Source organism: Hypanus sabinus, chromosome 3 (assembly GCF_030144855.1).
Source record: "Hypanus sabinus isolate sHypSab1 chromosome 3, sHypSab1.hap1, whole genome shotgun sequence".
Taxonomy (NCBI): Eukaryota; Metazoa; Chordata; class Chondrichthyes; order Myliobatiformes; family Dasyatidae; genus Hypanus; species Hypanus sabinus.
In genome coordinates, this window is record NC_082708.1 from 53,021,179 (window position 1) to 53,041,058 (window position 19,880).

At 35.0% G+C, this 19,880-nt stretch overlaps 1 protein-coding gene across 12 annotated transcripts in view; it reads left to right on the forward strand.

The window, feature by feature from the left end:
- Positions 1-19,880, forward strand: part of upf3a (UPF3A regulator of nonsense mediated mRNA decay) — a 57,789-nt gene that overhangs the window by 14,487 nt on the left and 23,422 nt on the right. For 9 of the 12 annotated variants that reach the window (XR_009511169.1, XR_009511171.1, XR_009511170.1 and 6 more), the window contains exons 4-8: positions 1,376-1,474; positions 7,540-7,650; positions 15,565-15,660; positions 16,039-16,094; positions 16,189-16,359. Coding sequence is in view for 8 of the 12 variants with exons in the window: in XM_059964338.1 (XP_059820321.1) it covers positions 1,376-1,474; positions 7,540-7,650; positions 15,565-15,660; positions 16,039-16,094; positions 16,189-16,359 (533 nt within the window). In the remaining 4 variants the exon portion in view is untranslated. The remainder of the gene's footprint in view (positions 1-1,375; positions 1,475-7,539; positions 7,651-15,564; positions 15,661-16,038; positions 16,095-16,188; positions 16,360-19,880) is intronic. The other 3 variants (XM_059964342.1, XM_059964343.1, XM_059964341.1) reach the window with 2 other exon arrangements.

Here is a 19,880-nt window from a genome sequence, read left to right on the forward strand (position 1 = left end):
CTGCGTCCTGCATTTGTTCCTGACACTGTTACAAATTGTTACAATAAACACAGAATGGAGGTCGGTAGTTCATTGTTGATAAAAAAGCCAGCCTGCTAAGCACTGATGCCATCCAGGCAAACATTTTACTTTTGCTATTCTGCCTGTCCGTTGTTCTAACTGCCTGACAACATTTACTTGTGTTGTGAGTTGTGGTTTGTGTTAGCTGCATGTGAAAAATTCTACATTCTGATTTTTGGGTAAGTAATCTTTCAGCAAAAACTATAAATTTTGACATCGATATTGTGCCTATTATTCGATTTGTTCAACATGTGTGTAATCGTTGGATAATAGATTTCCTGATAGTGAGTTAAAAGAATAGCAAACACAACCAATTTTGAATTTGGAAAACAGAACGTTGTATGACTGACAAAAAAATACTCAGCTCTTATTACAAACTACAATGAAAGCATTGCCTCAAATATATCACAGTAATAATTCATTTCAAATTTTTCATTTCTGAGAAGTTAAGATGTTCACTGATATGTTGAACTACATACTTAGAAATGAAGAATTTGAAGAACTGTCAATGCTTGTTGACATCGCTGGAACATTTTAAGCTTCTGGTGCTGATTGCAAAGGTGGATTCAGTCTTATAAATTCAATCAAATGTAAATCCAGCAACAGACTAGAAGTGGAACATTTTGATGATCTAATGATGATTAATATGTATCTTTTTCTGGATACAAAATTAATCTGAACAGTGTTTATAAACAATGGATTTGTAATAAAGACAGATGAGAAAAAGTTTATGAAATGTGAAAGATTTTCTTTGTTGTATTTCATTATACCTTTCAATTAATAAATAAAATCAAAACTATGTGATATTTCAATTTTCATTCTAAATATTCATATATACGTAATACAGAAAAAACCATTTAAAGTGCTGTGCAATTTTCTGGCATGTTTTTAAAAAAGCCTGTCGAGTAATGGTTTGGTCTCTGCAGCGGTAAAAAAAAATTAGAGCAAATGGTGCCCACTACTTTGAATCATGATTTTTATCTTTATAAATTTGTGACCTTCTTGACTGCTTGGCTCATTAGGACTTGTTTAATGGATCAAAATGGATTTTAGATCAATTTGTTAACACAAATTTCAGATGAAGAGTTTAAAATGTCTCATAGTTGGAATGTATTACAAATTAGTTAAAGACCAAATCTTATTGTGGTCAAATGTTAAAAACTGTATGATCACTGTTTATGTTCACAGTCATAATTTGCTAATATGACTTGCATTGGAAGCACAGCAAATACTTACATTTGAACAGAATTTTCGTTTGAAACGTGTATTAAACAACAAATTACTCTTTATCTTCCTATGGTTGGAACACATGCAGGCCAGGAATACCCTGCTGTAGTTGAGTTTGCACCATTTCAGAAAATTTCTAAAAGGAAATTGAAGAAGAAAGATGCAAAATCAGGAAGTATTGAAGAAGGTAATTATCTTGAATGAAACAAAAGCAAAATAACTCTTTTAGTACTGTACTTATATTTACATGTTCAACACTTCATCTCACATAGAGAGCAACATTGTAACATACAAGTTGTTAACTTGAAGTGTTTAATGAGATAGTGCCTTTTCAGTGTCCAATTATGAATATTAATTCATAAGGGAAATATCAAAGAAGGGCCATAAAGCTAATTGCATTAAAAAAAATTAGATAAAATTCAGTTGGCCCTTTTACCAAATAATGCAAGCCAAACCAAATTAACAACTAAAAACCAATGCAGAAGTTTTTAAATTTTTATTTAACAGAAAGAAAACATGGTATCTTTGATTAACATCTAAAATTTTGATCAATTAATAAAATGTTATAATGTATGATTAGGATGTATTAAACAAATTTTAATGCCTACTCAACTATCAATAACATATTATTTGATGATGAAAGGATATTGTTTCCTCCTTTATTTCTCAGTAAGGAACTCCGTTCTCCCTATAATATATTCTGGTTTAGTTAATATATTTGTAATGTCTTCGGATATTGAAAATCAAATTATTCTTTATTAGAATTAGAATATCAAGTTTTTGCTATTGGCATGACATTGTTTTACACCTGATTGAATTTTCCATTTTTTCAATATTTTTCATTTGTTTTCTTTGTTACCAAATCCACTCACTTAATCATTAACCAACGAATTTGGTCTCTTAGTTGCCAGCCACTTTAATTCCAATTTAATTCCCATAACAGCATGTCCGTACAAACCTCCTCTATTGTCAAGTTGATGTTACATGCAAATTTGAGGAAAACCACCTTATACTCTGCCTTGGTAGTCTCAAACCTGATGGTATGAATATCAATTTCTCTAACTTCTGGTAATCACTCCCCTCTATTCCTTATTTCTTTGTCATCTCACTGGAATCTGTCTCTCCATCTCTTTTCCATCTCCCACTCTCTCAATCACCCATACATTCTCACACTGTTTCCCCTCCTTATCATCTTCCCTATGTTAAAGGATCCACTGTCCTGGCTATCAGATTCCACCAGCTATTTGTTACTTCCACTTATTACCTCTCAGCATCTGATAGCATTTCTAGCCACTTCCCTCACCTATCACCCTCTTCACCTGGATCTACATATCACATGCCAACTCTTGCTCAACCCTTTCTCCCCTTTATGTATTGCTCTGAATTTCCAACATTTGTAATCTCGTGTCTCTTCTTGTTCTACAATAGTGTTACTTGATACGTTTGTACAGATGGGGTAATTGAGCTTCATAATTGAATCTTTTATTTCTTCATTGACTATTCACAAAAATCCATTCATTTGTTTCCGCTCCCTAAATTTAGTGGCATCATCAAGCAATCTAAGGATTTAAGTTTGAAGACCATACATTACTTCCATTCCATTTACCAACACACCCCAAACGTATCCGCCTTTGTTTCTATCATGTAAAAATAATGTAAAAAATTGCCTACATATTGAATTTTGCTATGTACTGTAGTTATGCAGCACAGAAAGAAACCCTTTAGGTCCATGCTGACCAAATTGCTAACCATGCTAAACCCTATGTACTTACATAGCTTCTGAATAGGTTGTTCTTGTGAGGCAGGGAAAAGATGGTAGGGTGAAAGAATCATGGTTGACAAGAGAAGTGAAGTATCTAGTCAACAGGAAGAAGGAACATAAGGTTCAGGAAGCAAGGAATCTTAAGAGTCATCAGGTAACCAGGAAGAAGCTTAAGAAGGGACTGAGGAGAGCTAGAAGGAGACATGAGAAGGCCTTGGCGATTAGGATTAGGGTATGTTTTACACATATGTGAAGAACAGGAAGATGACCAGAATGAAGGTATTCCAATCAGGAGTAAATGAGGAAACATGTGCCTGAAGTTTGGAGAGATCCCTAATAAATACTTTAATTTTTGTTCACTGGTGAGAGGAACCTTGTTATGCTGGAGTGTGTTACTGTTAAGAAAGAGGATGTGCTAGATCGTTTGAAAAACATTAAAATAGATAAGCCTCTGGGCCAGATAGGGTATACGCCAGATTACTGTGGGAAGTGAGGAAGAAGATCACTGGACTTTTAGTAATGATCTTTGCATCCTCACTGGCCATAGGATTATTACTAAAAGATTGGAGAATAGCAAATATTATTCCTTTGTTCAAGAAAGGAAATAGGGATAATTATTAGAATTATAGACCTGTAAGCCTTGCATCAGTGATGGACAAACAGTTCATGAGGATTCTTAGAGAAAGGATTTACAAACATTTGGAGAAGCATAGTTCAGTTAAGGATGGGCAGCATGGCTTTATGAGGGGCAGGTTGTGCCTCATGAGCCTGATTGATTTCTTTGAGGAAATGACAAAACATATTGATGAAGGTAGAACAGTGGATATAGCATATGAGGATTTTAGTAAGGTGTTCAACAAGGTTCCCATGGTAGCTTCATTCAGAAAGTCAGGAAGCACAGAATCCAGGGAAAATTGGCTTATGAATTCAGAATTGGTTTGCCTACATAAGGTGGTAGTACATGAAGTATATTCTGCCTGGAGGTCAGTGACCAATGATGTTCGACAGGGAAGAGTTCTGGGATCCCTGCTCTTCATGAATTTTATAAATGACTTAGATGAGGAAGTGGGAATTAGTAAGTTTGCAATGACCCAAAAGTTGGTGGTCATATTGTGGATAGTATAGATGGTTGTTGTAGGTTACAATGGGGTATTATAGGCATATGTAAGATGCCCATTCAAGCTAGTCCAATTTAGCCCATATCCTTCTAAACCTTTCCTATCCATTTATTTGTCCAATTGTCTTTTAAAAATTATTATTCTATCTGCTCAAACTCTTCCTGGTGATGGTATATACCTGTTATATATACCTGGGAAAATACTGAGTACATTCACTCTCTTAAATTTATACAGCTCTTTAAGGTCAGCTCTGTTTCCTATGCTCCAAGGAATAAAATAAATTCCTAACCTGTTCATCATCAGTCCATTAAATCTGGTAATATCCTTGTAAATCTTTTAGCTCTCTTTCTAATTTATTGACATCTTTACTCTAGCAGGGTGACCAAAGCTGAACAGGATGCTCTAATTGTGGCCTCACCAGCATTTTGTACCATTGCATCATAACCTTCCAACGTCATCAGTGCCATGATTGATGAAAGCAGTGTGCCAAAAGCCTTCTTCACCATCCTGTCTACCTGTGACTCCACTTCCAGGGATCCATGTACCTGAATACCAGTGTTCTTCTTTTCTACGACACTCCCTACAGCCCTATTGTTTACTGTGAATGGATGCTGCAGAGATTGAAGGCATTGTCTTGGGTCACTGCCAAAATTCGAATTCCTGACTAGTATTCCTGTTTCAGGATATAGTCCGGAGCTGAAGCAGTCTCTTTAGAACTTTGATATCCACTCTGTAGCACTTGAATATCCACTCTATCACCAAAACTATCCTTAACGTCAGCCAGTTCTGTACTTTCTCTCAAATGATCTTATCTGTACCCCTGCCTTTGTTACCACAGAATATGATATTCCAGTTATCTCTTGAGTTGCCTTCCTTCTTTGCCTGGATTTCTTTTGAGTTTAGTCAGTACTGTCCTGCTCAGATTATATTAACTGGCTGCATCACCTATTATGACTGCATTTGCCAATTTCTGTGGCTTTCTGCTTAAACAATACCTTTCATGACTTGTAAAACTCATCATCCCGATATTCAAATAGCTCTGACTTATTTTCCGATCCTCCAGTCTCTGAAATCTCTTTGTCCTATAAGCTTAAATCTTTGTTCCATCCTTGAATAACAATCTCTTGCTCTCCTGAAGTAATTTTAATTTCTTTACCAAAAAACAGCTTTTGCATTTGCCTAGACCAAAATGTTCCAAGCCTAAAACTCACTGTACTACTTTTCTTTAATCTGGATCTTAACATGTAATGTAATGTTGATCAAGTCTTCAGCTGTGTGTCTCTGTAGTTTATATTCCTCCTGAATGTTTTGAGATATTTCTCTACCTTGTTTGCACTTACATTGCAAATTGTTCTTTTGGAAGAGCAATAATTTGAGATGAGAGGTTTCAAAACTACAGAAAAGTACCATCCTCTTTTTGCATGTTTTCATGCTTTCTGTTTTTTGGTTTAAGTTAATTTAACTCGCACCACAATTGTCACTGAAAAATATTGACATCATATGCATTATTAAGCTTTGTAAAAATTTCTCAAAATGCTTCAGTCATATTTTATTATTTCATAATGATTTTACATATAATGCTTGAACTTCCTGCACATTAAACTAAAAAGGAAATTAAATTGTGAGATCCATCATAATTAATGTCAAAATATTTCCTCTTACTAGATGAGCTTGGGGGTAGTAGGAGACGGGGATAATGTGTGTTTTGTGCTGGTGGAAAGAGTCCAGAGATGATAAAGTTCAAAAAATCTAATGACTGAATTTTTTAATATTTTGATATTTATTTTTTATTAATCTTAGAAAATTTTCAGCCATTAGATTTTCAGATTTTTATCATCTTTGGATTCTTTCCACCAGCACAAAACACATATTACCCCTGTTTCCTACTACCCCCAAGCTCAACTAGTAAGAGGAAAATCTTTGACATTAATTAGGATGGATCTCACAATTTTGATATTTATTTTTTATTCATCTTCCTTCTCCCTCTGTGCATTTTTTTTTTTGCTGACAGTTTAGGTTTTATCCACTTAAGAAACTAGGATCTGGCACTCACATGTGGATTTCCTGAGTTTCAGAAGCCAGAGTTATGTCTTTACCAGTCTAGATTATAAATTATGAAACCCAAGGATGGTATAGCAAATCCTTGGTACTCTGATAGGTGAAATGCTGCTCTAAATTGTTTTATGTTGCTACATGATAAACATACACTATTAATCCACAGCAATAAATAACTATGAAATAAATACTGAGCAGTTTATTTAAATAAAACACGGCAAGATATATAAATTACTATATTAAAATCGATGCTGACAGTATTTTAATATAAAATTGAAAATGTCTTCTGATATGGAATCACAGTATAGATAAGCTTAGAAGGAGGTCATTCAACCTGTTTAGTTTGGGCTGGCTCCATGCAAGTGTATGCCAGTGAGTTTTACTTTCCGTGTTTCTATACATGATCCACAAATTCTTCCCTTTTCAGATAACTAGCTCTCTTTTGAACACTGCAGTTGAATCCATTTCCACAATTAACCCTGATACTACACACAGATCTCAACAACTTTTTAGAAGTTTCTTTTTCCTCAGGTCATACACATAGAAGTATTACTAAATGTTATAAGACCTGAGCACCTCTGCTGGGTTCAGGAGGCCCAAAACAAAGCTATGCTTCAACACCAGAGATCTTAAGTCAAAATAATGCAGCCATTTCTTGACAATCAGCCTTTTAACAAAACAGAGGTTCGGAAATGGAGCCTTAATTGCTTCTGTGCACTGTAACAGCATAGTATGTCTGATCCCTCACATTTTCAGAATAGCGAGGTCATAAATTGAAATGGTTCTTTTAAAAATGGATTAAATAGGTCCAATAAATACAAATTCACTAATTCACTGGTCCTTTCTGGAATCACCAAGTGAATAAAATATATACAGAATATACAAATTGTTAACACAGTGGAAGCTATAAGTCATAAGATCCCTATATACTGCTCCACTATTCTACAACGTCCTGGCTGAGCGCCTGCCTCAACTTTACTTTCACTACTTCCATTGATGTACAAAAACATGAACATGCCATGTTTGTTTTACTAAAAGAGATTTGGAAAAAGGCTTGCCTGAAACTGATCAGTTCCTTTTAAATATATGTTCATTGTATTCAATTTTTATTATTTTTTACACAGTTGCTCTCTAACCTTCGTATACCTTTTTAATGATCTAAGTTGCTCTCCTTTAACCAATTAACAGAAAACATATTAAAATAATTTTTTCTTGGTCTATTTGTAACATCGAATAGACTCTAATAAAAAGTAATGAAGTCTCATCAGTTTTTTAAAATATTTATAAATACTTGAACATATTTTTGTGTAATTACAGATCCTGAGTACAAGAAATTTTTGGAAAGTTACTGTGCTGATGAAGAGAAAGTTGCAGCTAATCCAGAGACATTACTGGGCGAGATAGAGGCAAAGACCAGAGAACTGATCGGTTAGTCTGATGGTGATTTTCAGGTCCACTTTTGTCACCTTTTTTTTGATAGTATTTATTTAGGAGCATGGCTGATTATGATTTTATTATATTGTCAGTCAGAGTCATTAATCAAATGTGAGTTAAACTGTACAGGGGATAATTCCTTATGTAGATGTATTCATTATATATTTTTTACAAGGAATATTATGAACTATATTTAAAATAAAACTTTAAGATTAAATCTCTAACCCAAATAGGACAAAGATCTTCTCCACTTTTGGATAATTAACATCCAGTTAACACCAGATCCATTAACCTTGTTTTTGTTTGCTATTTCATACAAGTCATTTCATTGATTTTGTTTATGTCTGACCTCTGACTAGATTAGTTTTTCCTTCTTATATTTTTATTTTATCACTAACATGTCCATGGGGAATGAGTATTGATAACTAATACTAATAGCATTTGTGATTTCAGCAAGTAGGCATTTTAATCCTTGAAGAAATATTGTTTATGTTAATTAATATTCCAATTTAGCATATTACTGACCTTCATATAGGTATAGTGAATGATGGTGCACTCTTGACAGTGTAAAATATTTTTTCCAGTATCAGCAAAATTAAAACATTAAATTACTGCAGTTGGTTCAATTTGGTAAAGTTAGTCTATCATGCCAGTGCCAGCTTCATGAAAAATCAATCCATTTAGTTCCTGCAGAATAACACACACATCCTGTCATACCAGCCTGCCTTTGGATTATAGCCTTACATGTTTTTTGATTATCCTGTACATTCTCTTCTGAAAATGATTTGAATCTGCTTGCATCTTCCGTTTTGATACCACATTTCATGTCATGCTAATACAATGTGTGAGAAAAATCCTCTGATATTCCTTTTCTTTTTTCTTTTTCAATTTTTTTATTGATTTTCATATATACATATAAAAAAACATAACATAATAATGAGTAAATTATGAATACAATAGACTTGAAATCACGTTGATAATAAGATAACAGTATCCTATTAAACATCAGCAGAAAAAAAATACCTTAATCAATCAAGTCCATATGATTATATATGAAAAAAAACAAAAATAACCATTAAAAGAGAGAAAAAAAAATTGAAAATATGTGAAAAAAATATATATTAAGAAAAATAAAACTCTAAACTAAACTAACATGGGCAATACTAATAGTTTACAAGTATATGATAGTGTCAAAAAACTCCGGAACTCCATACCTGAACATGAATAAGCAGAAAGAAGGTCTGGAAAAGGCCAAATTAATTCATATGAAAATGTCGAATAAACGGTCTCCAAGTTTCTTCAAATTTAATTGATGAGTCAAAAATAGTGCTTCTAATTTTTTCCAGGCTCAGATAAGAAATAGTTTGAGAAAGCCACTGAAACGTGGTAGGAGGATTTACTTCTTTCCAATTTTGTAATATAGACCTTCTGGCCATTAATGTTACAAAAGCAATCATTCGTCTGATTGAAGGGGAAAACTGATTACCATCTTCATTTGGTATGCCAAAAATTGCAGTAATAAAATGAGGTTGTAAATCTATATTCCAAATTGAGGAAATAGTAGTAAATATGTCCTTCCAGTAATTATGTAAAGTGGGACATGACCAAAACATATGGGTCAATGAGGCCACTTCTGAATGACATCTGTCACATTGAGGGTTAATATGAGAATAGAATCGAGCAAGTTTATCTTTAGACATATGAGCTCCTGATATTCCTTCTGGTTATTTTGTTTATGCTCTAAAATCTGTGTTTTTGTATATTGACTACTGTAGGGAGAAAAAAAAAAATTCTTATTTAGTCTTAACAATCTCTGCATAATTTTGAAAATTGCTGTCAATCAGCCCTTAACCTTCTTGTTCCGAGAAAAGTTCCATGTTTAATGATACATAAATGATTAAGACCCTCATCCCTATTCCCACTGTGTTAAATTGCTTCTAAACAGACTCCTTGGCTTTGAGGTACATCTCAGACTCTGCTACACTAAATTTACCACAATGTTCTTCTACTAGATACCGAACCGGTGATTCATAATGTGTTTAACCAAACAAAAAAAAATCTTCCTGTTATGCAATATGCATCATAGCTAGAGACCATATCAAAAACACTTCCAATCTAATGAAGTTACCTCAGTGTTAACGAGATAACAGCCAATTTACTAGCAGCAAATGGCAGTAAGATAAAGATCTGATATACTGTATGAATTTTGTTATTTGAAAAATGAATGTTGGCTATGGCATGAGTGCTGCCTACCTTGTACTGCTTCATGATGCAGAATTTTTACATCTATTTGAAAGAGCAGATTCAATTTTATCCGAAAGACAAAAGATCTCTGTTGATGGAGTACTGTCACAGTTCTACACGTTACAGGGTCACAGAATGGATACAATTGGGAAGGAAGCTGATTGTTCAATCAGGTCTTTGTGGTCTATGTCAGAACAATCCAGATACTCCTTCACCATCTCCCCTCAGACCTGCTCTTCTTTTTCCTTTCCAGATACGTATCTAGTTCCTTTTTTAAAAGCTGTGATTGACTTTGCCTTTACTCACCCTGCTGAAGTTCATTTCAGATTCTAACTACTTGCTAAAGATTAAAAAAAACATTTTCCATGTGTTTCATATTGTTCTTTTGACAATTTCCTTCATTAAACACCCTCTAGTTCTTGATCATTTTGGCAATCGAATTGGGTTCTCTCCAATTCCACTGTCTAAATCCTTCATGATATTGAGGGTCTATTATCAAGTCTCCTCCCAACTTCTCCAGTCTGTTTGCATAACTGAAGTCCTTCATTGCTGGAATCATTATAGTAAATCTCCTTTGCCTCTTCTGCACCCTCTCTGAATTCAGTCCATATTTTGCACTCAAATCCCAAAAATTAAAGTTGCAACCATCTGATTTAGAGGAAGTGAAACTATCATTGACTTATGCCTGTTTTATTAAGCTAAGTATCTTGCTTGCTTTTGTATTAGCTGCATATTTATAAATAATTGTGTGTATGTTCTATTGCCAGATCTTTAAATTTCTATAGCTCCTTCATATTTGTACTATTCAATTTATAATATCTCCAGTCGACCTTCTTTCTAAAGTCTACTGCTAAATTGCATTGAATTTTATCTGCCACATGATTGACTATTCTGTCATTGTATCAATTCTATTTTTAAGTTGACTACCACATTCATATACTGCATTTTCATTTTGTGTATTTATTGCAATTTTGAAATCATGCCATCTATACCCAGGTCTACTTTATTACTATACATTAAATTAAGCAATTTTAATATCAATCTCTTAGTCCAACACTGGCTTATGGAAATAAACATCTGACAAATAGGACAATTATCAACCATTTCTAGCTTTCTCAATTTCCAGAAATTTTGACCACTTACTAACATTAGTTACATATACAAAGATACCTGAAATGATTTTAGCATCACACTTTCATCAAATGATGTTGTTCTGCTGGCAATATAGCTTGGGAAAATTCATTTGGGTTTTGTCAGAAAGGCCTTTATTGCTAAGATTGAGAACATTTGAGTTCATTGTGCTACATCTCATTGCAATAGGTAACATTCCTATAGCAAGCCTTTATAGATGCACTATAATTTCTAGTATATATACCTTTACTTACCTTAATTTTGTGTGTTTCAGGTTTACTTTGTGGCATTTGTTCAATAGTATTTGAAGTCTATTTGCACTATTAACCACTCTGCCCTAATGAGCCTTATTGATCATATCAATGATCAAGCAGTCAATCTAAGTTTGTTGAAAACTATTTTCCTGTTTTCATACTGAATCATGTTCCTTAATACCTATTTTTACAACCAAAGTTTTTTATTGGCTAATGCCAGGCAGTTTCTCCATTACTGACATTGTTTTGCCTGGTTTGTGGTTATTAAATTTACCCCTCTCCGCAGGCATGTAACATTTTAAAACTGCCTGTCTCGTATCCAAGAAAGGTTGAAGAATAATGGCCAAAGACTCTGTTTTGTTTTACACATTTAACTGACAGCATTCTGTTCAGCCTGATTGATTTTTTTTCTATGAATGCTGACAACCTTTTCTTAACATATAATACTTAAATTTTAAAGCTGTTCCTTTTCCCCTGGAATACTGGCACCATCCTCTTTTGTGAAAACATGAAAAATAGTCATTCATTACTTCAGCCTTGCTGTCTCCCTGCAAAAACATCTAACCTTAAAGGATGAAGACTTTTACAAGAGCCATCAATCAGAGAAATTTAGCAAATAACATCAAAGAGCAAGTATTTTAATAGATATATGAAAAAAGTCAAGAACTATCTTGTGTAAATGTGGAAATCCCTACAGAGTGAATCTGTAGAGTTAATAGCTGAAAACAAGGAACTGGGAAATTAGTAAAATCAGTACTTTGCAGCAGTCTTTATAGTGAACTTTACTGCAAACATCCAAAGATTTCTAATGGGTTGGCTTCAAACACTGTAGAAGAATTAGTAATATTCACTATCACAAGGAGCAAAGTATTAGGAAAAAAACTAATGTGCCTAAAGTGAGGCAGGTCACCTGCATCTGAGCATTTTAAGGAAAATGCTGAAGAGGTTGTGGAGTCATTGGTTGAAATGTTTTAAAACTCACTGAGTTCTGGGAAGTACCAGCAGATTGAAAAAGCAAAAATGTGATCCCATTGACTAAAGTGGGTAGCTATAGGCCTATATGTTGTTCATAGATGTTAAATCTATGATCAAAAAAGAAGTAGCGATTCATTTAGAGAAGCTTAATGTATTCAACCTAGGCCAATGTGGTTTTATAAAAGGTGAGTCCCATTTGACAAATGTGGGAATTCTTTGAGGATGTAAAAAGCAGAGTAGAGAAATAGAAATATATAGGTACTATTTGGATTTTCAGAACACATTTGACAAGGTTCCATCTAAAAGCATGATGTACAAAATTAGAATATTTGGAGAATTCTATTAGCATGGATGGAAGAGTCATTATTGCTCAGAGGACAAAATTGGAATAAATGGATCTTTAAAAGCTGGCCAAGAAAGCAAAACATTAATTAGAAAACACTACATTAATTGCAAAACTGTGTAAAGTTGCTTATAGAGCAGTATAAGGAAACCAGGACCACATTTTCCTGGGAACAGAAAGTATTTAGCAGACCCAGGATAACTTACCAGTCTGGTCAGGAACTTCTATCAGGCAAGTCCTTTGCTGACCTTTTACCCTTCAGGACCCCCACCTACCTACTTCTCTTACATCCCTTACTGTGTTCTGATCTCAATTCCAAATTCCTGGACCTCACAATTACACCAGGAATAGAATTTCCAATCTCCTCACTCTTCATCACCATTTCATTGGCAGCCACAATTTCTGTGTTTACCAGCCCTTATTCTTGAAATTAGTGCTTGACCAGTAAGGCTCCTGATATCAATTTACCTCCCTTTCCTTTCCTCTCTTTTTCTGCAAATCCTGTGTGCTACACCACTGCACCAGGCTCTAGTGCCTTTTCCAACACCAACAGAAAATGATGCTTCTGCCCTCACAAGGCGGCACAGGTAACAAAGCCTCTTCCCCATCCTCCTTCTACCCTCATCCTCTATAGGTACTATACAGCGCTATAGTGTTTCTCTCCCTCCCACTTTCCAAATCCCCTGCTGCTCCCCCATCATTACTTCATCCACAGTAAAGGCCTAGTCCTGGCTCGAGTCACTAACCATCTTGACGTATATCCTTTGCTGATGCGGGGAGCCCCATGGCCTCAGCAACTGCTGCCGTCCAGTGTTTGCTCGGTGGAAGACCAGCTGTATTGAGTTCATCTGCATCTGCATTAGTGTGATGATTGGACTGCTGATCGCTTGTTCTTGCTGACATTTTCCCATGCACCATCAATCTACAGGACATGACACTCAGGGATTTGGGCTGAATTATTTTTTTATGTTTATTGCTATTGTAATTATATGTAATCTGTATGCTTTGTGCTGTATATGATTGTTGGTACAGTGTTTTGCACCTTCGTTGCAGAGTAATGGCACTTTATTTGGCTGTATTCATGGATATTCATGTATGGTTGAATGACAGTTAAATTTGAGCTTGAACTTGCACTTGCCAGAAACTGCCCTTACACCAGACCATTGAGCAACACATTTAAGAAATTGAGATTACAAAGGCTATCTAGTGCATTCTCTTAAATATTTACCAATGTCATTTTAATGTTATATAATGATATGCCAAAATCATAATATTTATTATTTGTCTTATGCCTTCTTCAGTGGCAACTGCATCATACAGCTAAGATAGTTAATACTCATTTTACATAATGATTTCACTCCATTACCTAACACATTAAAAAAGCAATATACCCACATCAACTTCTTCACATTTAGAACTAAACATGATATTCTATCCATAGATTTGAACTTGCAGCAAAACAAAATGATACTAACAAGAACATTCTTTCCATTACATACTACAGAGTTATTTGAGGAACCACAATTGGTTTCTGTCTAGCAATTGCCTTCCTTGGTAAAGACTAATCAGGTTCTAGTTAGAAAAGGTTCTCTGGGAAAGTCCTTATGGATTATACATCAACTGTTAGCCATGGCCAAGTGTACTTTAAACTTTTAAGGAAGTTTATAATTGTGGGACTTGGACAACGTGGATATCAGAAACATTCAAATTCTATATCATTGGCGCTTTTAAAAGGTTGTGATATCAGATGGGTATTTGAGATTTTAAACACTTGGTCTTTGTCCATGCTGCAGTTTTAAAGATTGAATCCATTCTAATCAAAATTCAGTTGAAATGGGTTGTGCTTGTCTCATGGACAGAATGCCTAAGCAGCCTATCTTATTCGAAAAGGAACAATGTTCAAAAATCAAAAAGGGCATACACAAAAATATATAATATAAAGATTATATAGGATGGAAAGGAATAATTAAATAAGCTTGCTATCTAGAACAATAGATGCAATGCTTCAAGTGGCAGTCTTGGCTTTGTGCAATATACGGCACTCTAGAGGACATCAATTAGGCTAACACATAAGTGGAGTGTTGGGAATGCTGCCTTTCAGCTGGCACTTTATAGCAAGGTTCTGAATTAAAATGTTTCATAAATTATTTTAGAGTAGACTTCTGCCTGTATCCCAGCTGATATTTAGCCCTTGACCAGCATCACTGGTAGGTTTCCAAGTCATTCATTTAATTAGTGTTTGTAAGACCTTGCAGTACACAAATTGACTTTTGCCTTTCCGTATCTTCTAACAGGGAATACCCTTCAAAAGTACTTCATTGGCTCTAAAGTGCTTTGGGACACCATTAAGTCATGAAAAACATTATGTGAATGTAACACCTGCCTTTCTTGCATGCAGTTGGGTCTGCCTCGTACAAGTTGGATTAATTAACTATACCTAGATCTCATGAATTGAGTGGGTGACCCAAATGTCCCATATTTATCTGATTAACACTTGATCAATGTTGCAACAGGCAACCAACTATATGCATTTATCTTTTCACTGTTGTTTGGCTCTTTGGGTATCTGAGATCTTCACCAGTATCAACATATATCATTGCACACACAAATCTAATTGTGCAATGACTTAACTTTCACTCCCTCTTCTAAACTAAGCATTAAAAATGTTGTTGAATTTAGCATGTGCTTCTCTGCACCAGTGGTATCTTTAATAACTGTATCATTTGTTTTTGTGTGTGTTAACCTATGATTCTTATTTTTAAGGATTACAGGAAAAAGAGCAGGAGAAATGCGATGAGAATCGATAGCTCTAGTTAAGGAGCTAGAACCGCACAGGCACAATGAGATAGATGGCATCCTTTTGTGCTATAAATTTTATGGTTCTCACAATATTGGGCTCAAACTTTTCCAGTTCATAGTTTATATGTACAGCCTGAAAATTTGTTTTTGCATTGCTGGCAGGTACAGACCAATTTCCAACTCTGGAGAATGTCTATAGCCAGGAACTTAAAGGTGTAAACAGAACTTGGAAGCAGCTGCACGTGTACAAGAACACAGGTGCGCAGTTGTTTTAAAGTCACAGCTGTGACTATTGAACCACTGCATAATTGCACTTGTTCACTATAGCCAATTGAAATGGAATTCCACAATATAAACTGCGCATATTCAAAATATTGGCATTCTTAGCAAAATTACTTCCTCACTGTTGTGCTAATATTTAAATGATGAAGGGAAATTAATTTGACTTGTATATTTCAAAATTAATCAGAATTGATATAACTTTTGAAAGAGTAATAATGATGAAACTCTTTAAGGCATGTAATAGCAATACAATTTTGCATGAATACCTTGAAAGTATAAATTATGCCAATACATTTTATTTTGGAGGAATGATGATTGTTTAGAAACTAAATTTAATTACTGCATTATTTCCAGCTAAGCGAACAACCCCTCTTCTGGAATATATCAAAAACAAGAAGCTGGAAAAGCAGGTGGAACTTTATTTTTTAAATTATCTTTATTATTAACTCCAGCATTTGTTCATAAAACTGGCATTTTCTTCAATTGAATCTTGTTATTTTCCAGCGAATTAGAGAGGAAAAAAGAGAAGAAAGAAGAAGGCGGGAGCTGGAAAAAAAACGTTTGAGGGAGGAAGAAAAAAGAAAACGTAGAGAGGAAGAAAGGCGTAAAAGGAAAGAAGCAGAGAAACAGAAAAAAATAGCAGAAAAGGAAAGGAAAGAAGAAATCAAAATTAAGGTTTATTTCTTTACTTTAGTAGATTGGGGGAATTTATCCAGAATTTTATTTAATGTGTAATTTCACTTTTTTGTATAAAATGTTAGTTCTTAATTGTAAAACACTTAGACTGTTTATACAAGTTTACATCACTAATAACTACAAAATACCTTCACAAGCGCAGCAAAAATGTCATCTTTTGAAGTTAGTCATTATTACCGCTCATTTGCATTGTTGTTATATAAATACTTGGGCAGTCCTGACGTAATTAACTTTGTTAGTAAGGCTAGATAAAACTTAGGTAAAGGGAATGCATCAAGTCCTTAATGTAATGTTAAATGTTGACTGATGTTGTGAGATTCTTTTTTTCAAATCCTGGAAACTTTCTGTATGATGATAATTGGAATAGCATTTCCCAGGTATAGGTCAATCTTATGACCTTTTTATTTATATTTAAAGTTTTATTGAAACATGATAGTGGCCTTTTTAACTGCAGGCCTAACTCTACTGAATTGATGCTTAGCAAATATTTGGCTGAGTATTTGAATGCATAATTGTTAGCTCATGGTGGGTTCCAACTTCCTATCAAGAACTTAGCATCACTAAGATCAATTGTCAGGCCCTTACTAAAACCAAAGTCAAGATTCGTTCATTCAACAGAAGCACTGATAGCTTAGATTTCTTCTTAATCTATACATATACTGAGCATTTGTTTTGCTTCAAGGCAGAAAACGTAATTCCAGTTGTAAATACATTGATGCACACATACAAATAAGCTGCTTTCTGCATCAGGTGTTCCGGCAAAAATGTTATTCACACTATTGTGAGGCACTCTTCGCCTTGGACACTCCCAGCCTAACTAGGTTTTAATAGCAATATTTACTCTCCAGCAGCTTGATTTCAAGAGGCTTCTCTGAGCAGGTCCCAGTTGGCACTGGGAACTCTACTTAGGTATGTCCTCTTTGATTTATTTGCTTGCCCCATGTCCTTTTAGACCCTGTGCTGCACAGCAATCCTTGCACCCCACCCTCCCCAACCCTGCAAAAGTTCACTAACTTTGCCTAAAATCTTGTGGCATCATCTTCAAAACTTATTTTCCTTTGGTGCCACTCTGCCACTAATTACAAGTGTCCAGCTCACCGCTTGCAGGGATTAAACCTTTTTGATTTACAAATTAGATTAGATAATGGTGGAAAAACTGCAGCTCAGACAGCATCTGTGGAAAAGGAAACAGAAAATGTTTCAGGTCTGCAGCTATTTCTCTTTCACGGATGTTGTCTGAATTTTCAACGTTTTCTGGTTTTATTTCAGATCTCCAGCATCTGCATTTTATTTATATCTTCTAATCCATAACGCTTGACTTGCTTAATTGGATCTTCTTGAATTCTTTCTTGGGCCCTACATTGTACAGGACCTAAAGAAAATGTTTTAATGTAAAATCAATTAATTCACATCAGAGATGCTCTTGTATCAGATTTACTTAATTTTAAATTGGCAGGCACTGCACTAATGTTCCTCTTTGCATGTGGGTGTATCTCTAAGTTACCCTGTACCTATGCTATATTGAGAAATGGACCTAACTTAAGAATAACAACAGGCGTGTCTTTCTTTAAGTAGTATTGTACTTGGCAAGATTGTTCGAGAATATATTTTTAAATCGTATTCAGATATTTGCTGACCATATTTTATGTTACAATCAGAGTTCACTGAGGGGAAATAAAAGGGGATTTCTATTGTATATAGCTCTTTTTATAGGAGTAAAGATTTATAGGTGTGGCAGAGCATAGTGTTAGAATTGTAGTGGTACTTATTCAGAAGATAGATTGAATTTCAGTTCAATTAATTAAATTACACCTCAAATTTACTAATGGTGATCATGAAACTACAAGAGAGTTATCTACATTTAAATAAACTATATTAGTTCACTATTATTCTTAAAGGCCCTTAATAATACAATTATTTGGGAATGAGTAATAAATGCAGATTCTGCCAATTACTTGTATGCAGTGAGTGAATTAAAACAAATGAGGTCAAAGGAACAATTGATGACAATAAAAAATCGTAAATCTTAAAATAAAAGCACAGAATGTTGGAAACGCATGGCAGGTCTGATGTCATTTGTGGAAAGAAAAAGTATTAGCATTCAGGTAAAGATCCTTCATCAAGCTGGGAAATGAAAAAACTAATTAAATTTGTTGAGAAAATAGAGGATAGGCGAATAAAATGAAATGAATATTCTGATAGGCTGAGACCAGGGTTACTAATCTAGTTCCAAATTTTCTGGTACTATTTCACATTTAAATTAATCAGGAAAGTTGGTTGCAAAGAAAGAAAATCATTTTCAGTACACACGTGTAAGGAAGAATGAAATAATTGTTGCTCTGGATCTAATGCAGCACAAATAAAAACACGATAACATAAAGAATATAATAATAAATGCAATAAATATAAATACACAGGAAAGCTTATAATATATAGATTAATTATATGTCCATAAATTGACACTAGGCACAGGAGTATCAGTACATAAGAGAATGATAAAGTAGTGGCGTTTGGGGGTGTGAATGGGTGGGTTAGTGGGTAGAGGTGTTTATAAACCTTACTGTTTGGGGAAGTTAATTGTTTTTGAGTCTGGTTGTCCTGGCCTGGATGCTACATAGCCTCCTCTCTGATGGGAGTGGGACAAACAATCCAAGAGCAGGATGGGTGGAATTTTTCATGATGTTACTGGCCCTTTGCCGGCACCTTTCTGTATTTATGTCCTTGATGCTGGCAGTTTTAATGATCTTTTCTAGAGCCTTCCTGTCCACCTCAGTGCGGTTTTAATACCATGCAGTATGCATCTTGTTTAGATGCTCTCCGCTGTGCATCTGTAGAATGACATGAGTATGGATGTGCATTGTCCAGCTCTCTTCAGCCTCCTCAGAAAGTACAGGCATTAATAAGCTTTCCTGACTGTTTAGGATGTGTCCTGAGACTATAAAACGTTATGTGAGATGTGTACTCCCATGCGTCTGAGTGGTGTGAGTTATCCTCAAGTTAATAATCATCTGCTTTGTCTTGCTAACATTGAGGAAGAGATTATTTGTCTAGCATCAGGCCTCGAGCTCTTCCACCTCCTCTCTGTAACCCATCTCACGATTGTTGGTGATGAGCCCCACCACTGTCGTGTCATTGGCAAACTTGACAATATGATTATTCGATTGTTTGGCTGTGCAGTCATGTATGAGCAATCTGTACAGCAATGGGCTCGGCACACAGCCCGGGGTGGGGGGGTGGGGGGACTCATGTTGAGGATGATGGGTAGAGAGAAGCGGTTGTGCATCCAGACTATCTGAAGCCTGTTGGTTGAGAAGTCCAACACCAGTTGCAAGGTGGTGTATTTAGACCAAGGAGAGTTTGTTCATCAAGGTCTGTAGGACAGTAGTGTTGAGTACCAGAATGGAGTCCAGAAATAGCATTATGATACACCTGCCTTTGTTTTCCAGGTGTGTCCAGGCCAGATGCATGACAGATGCTATGGCAGTAAAGGAATGTGCACA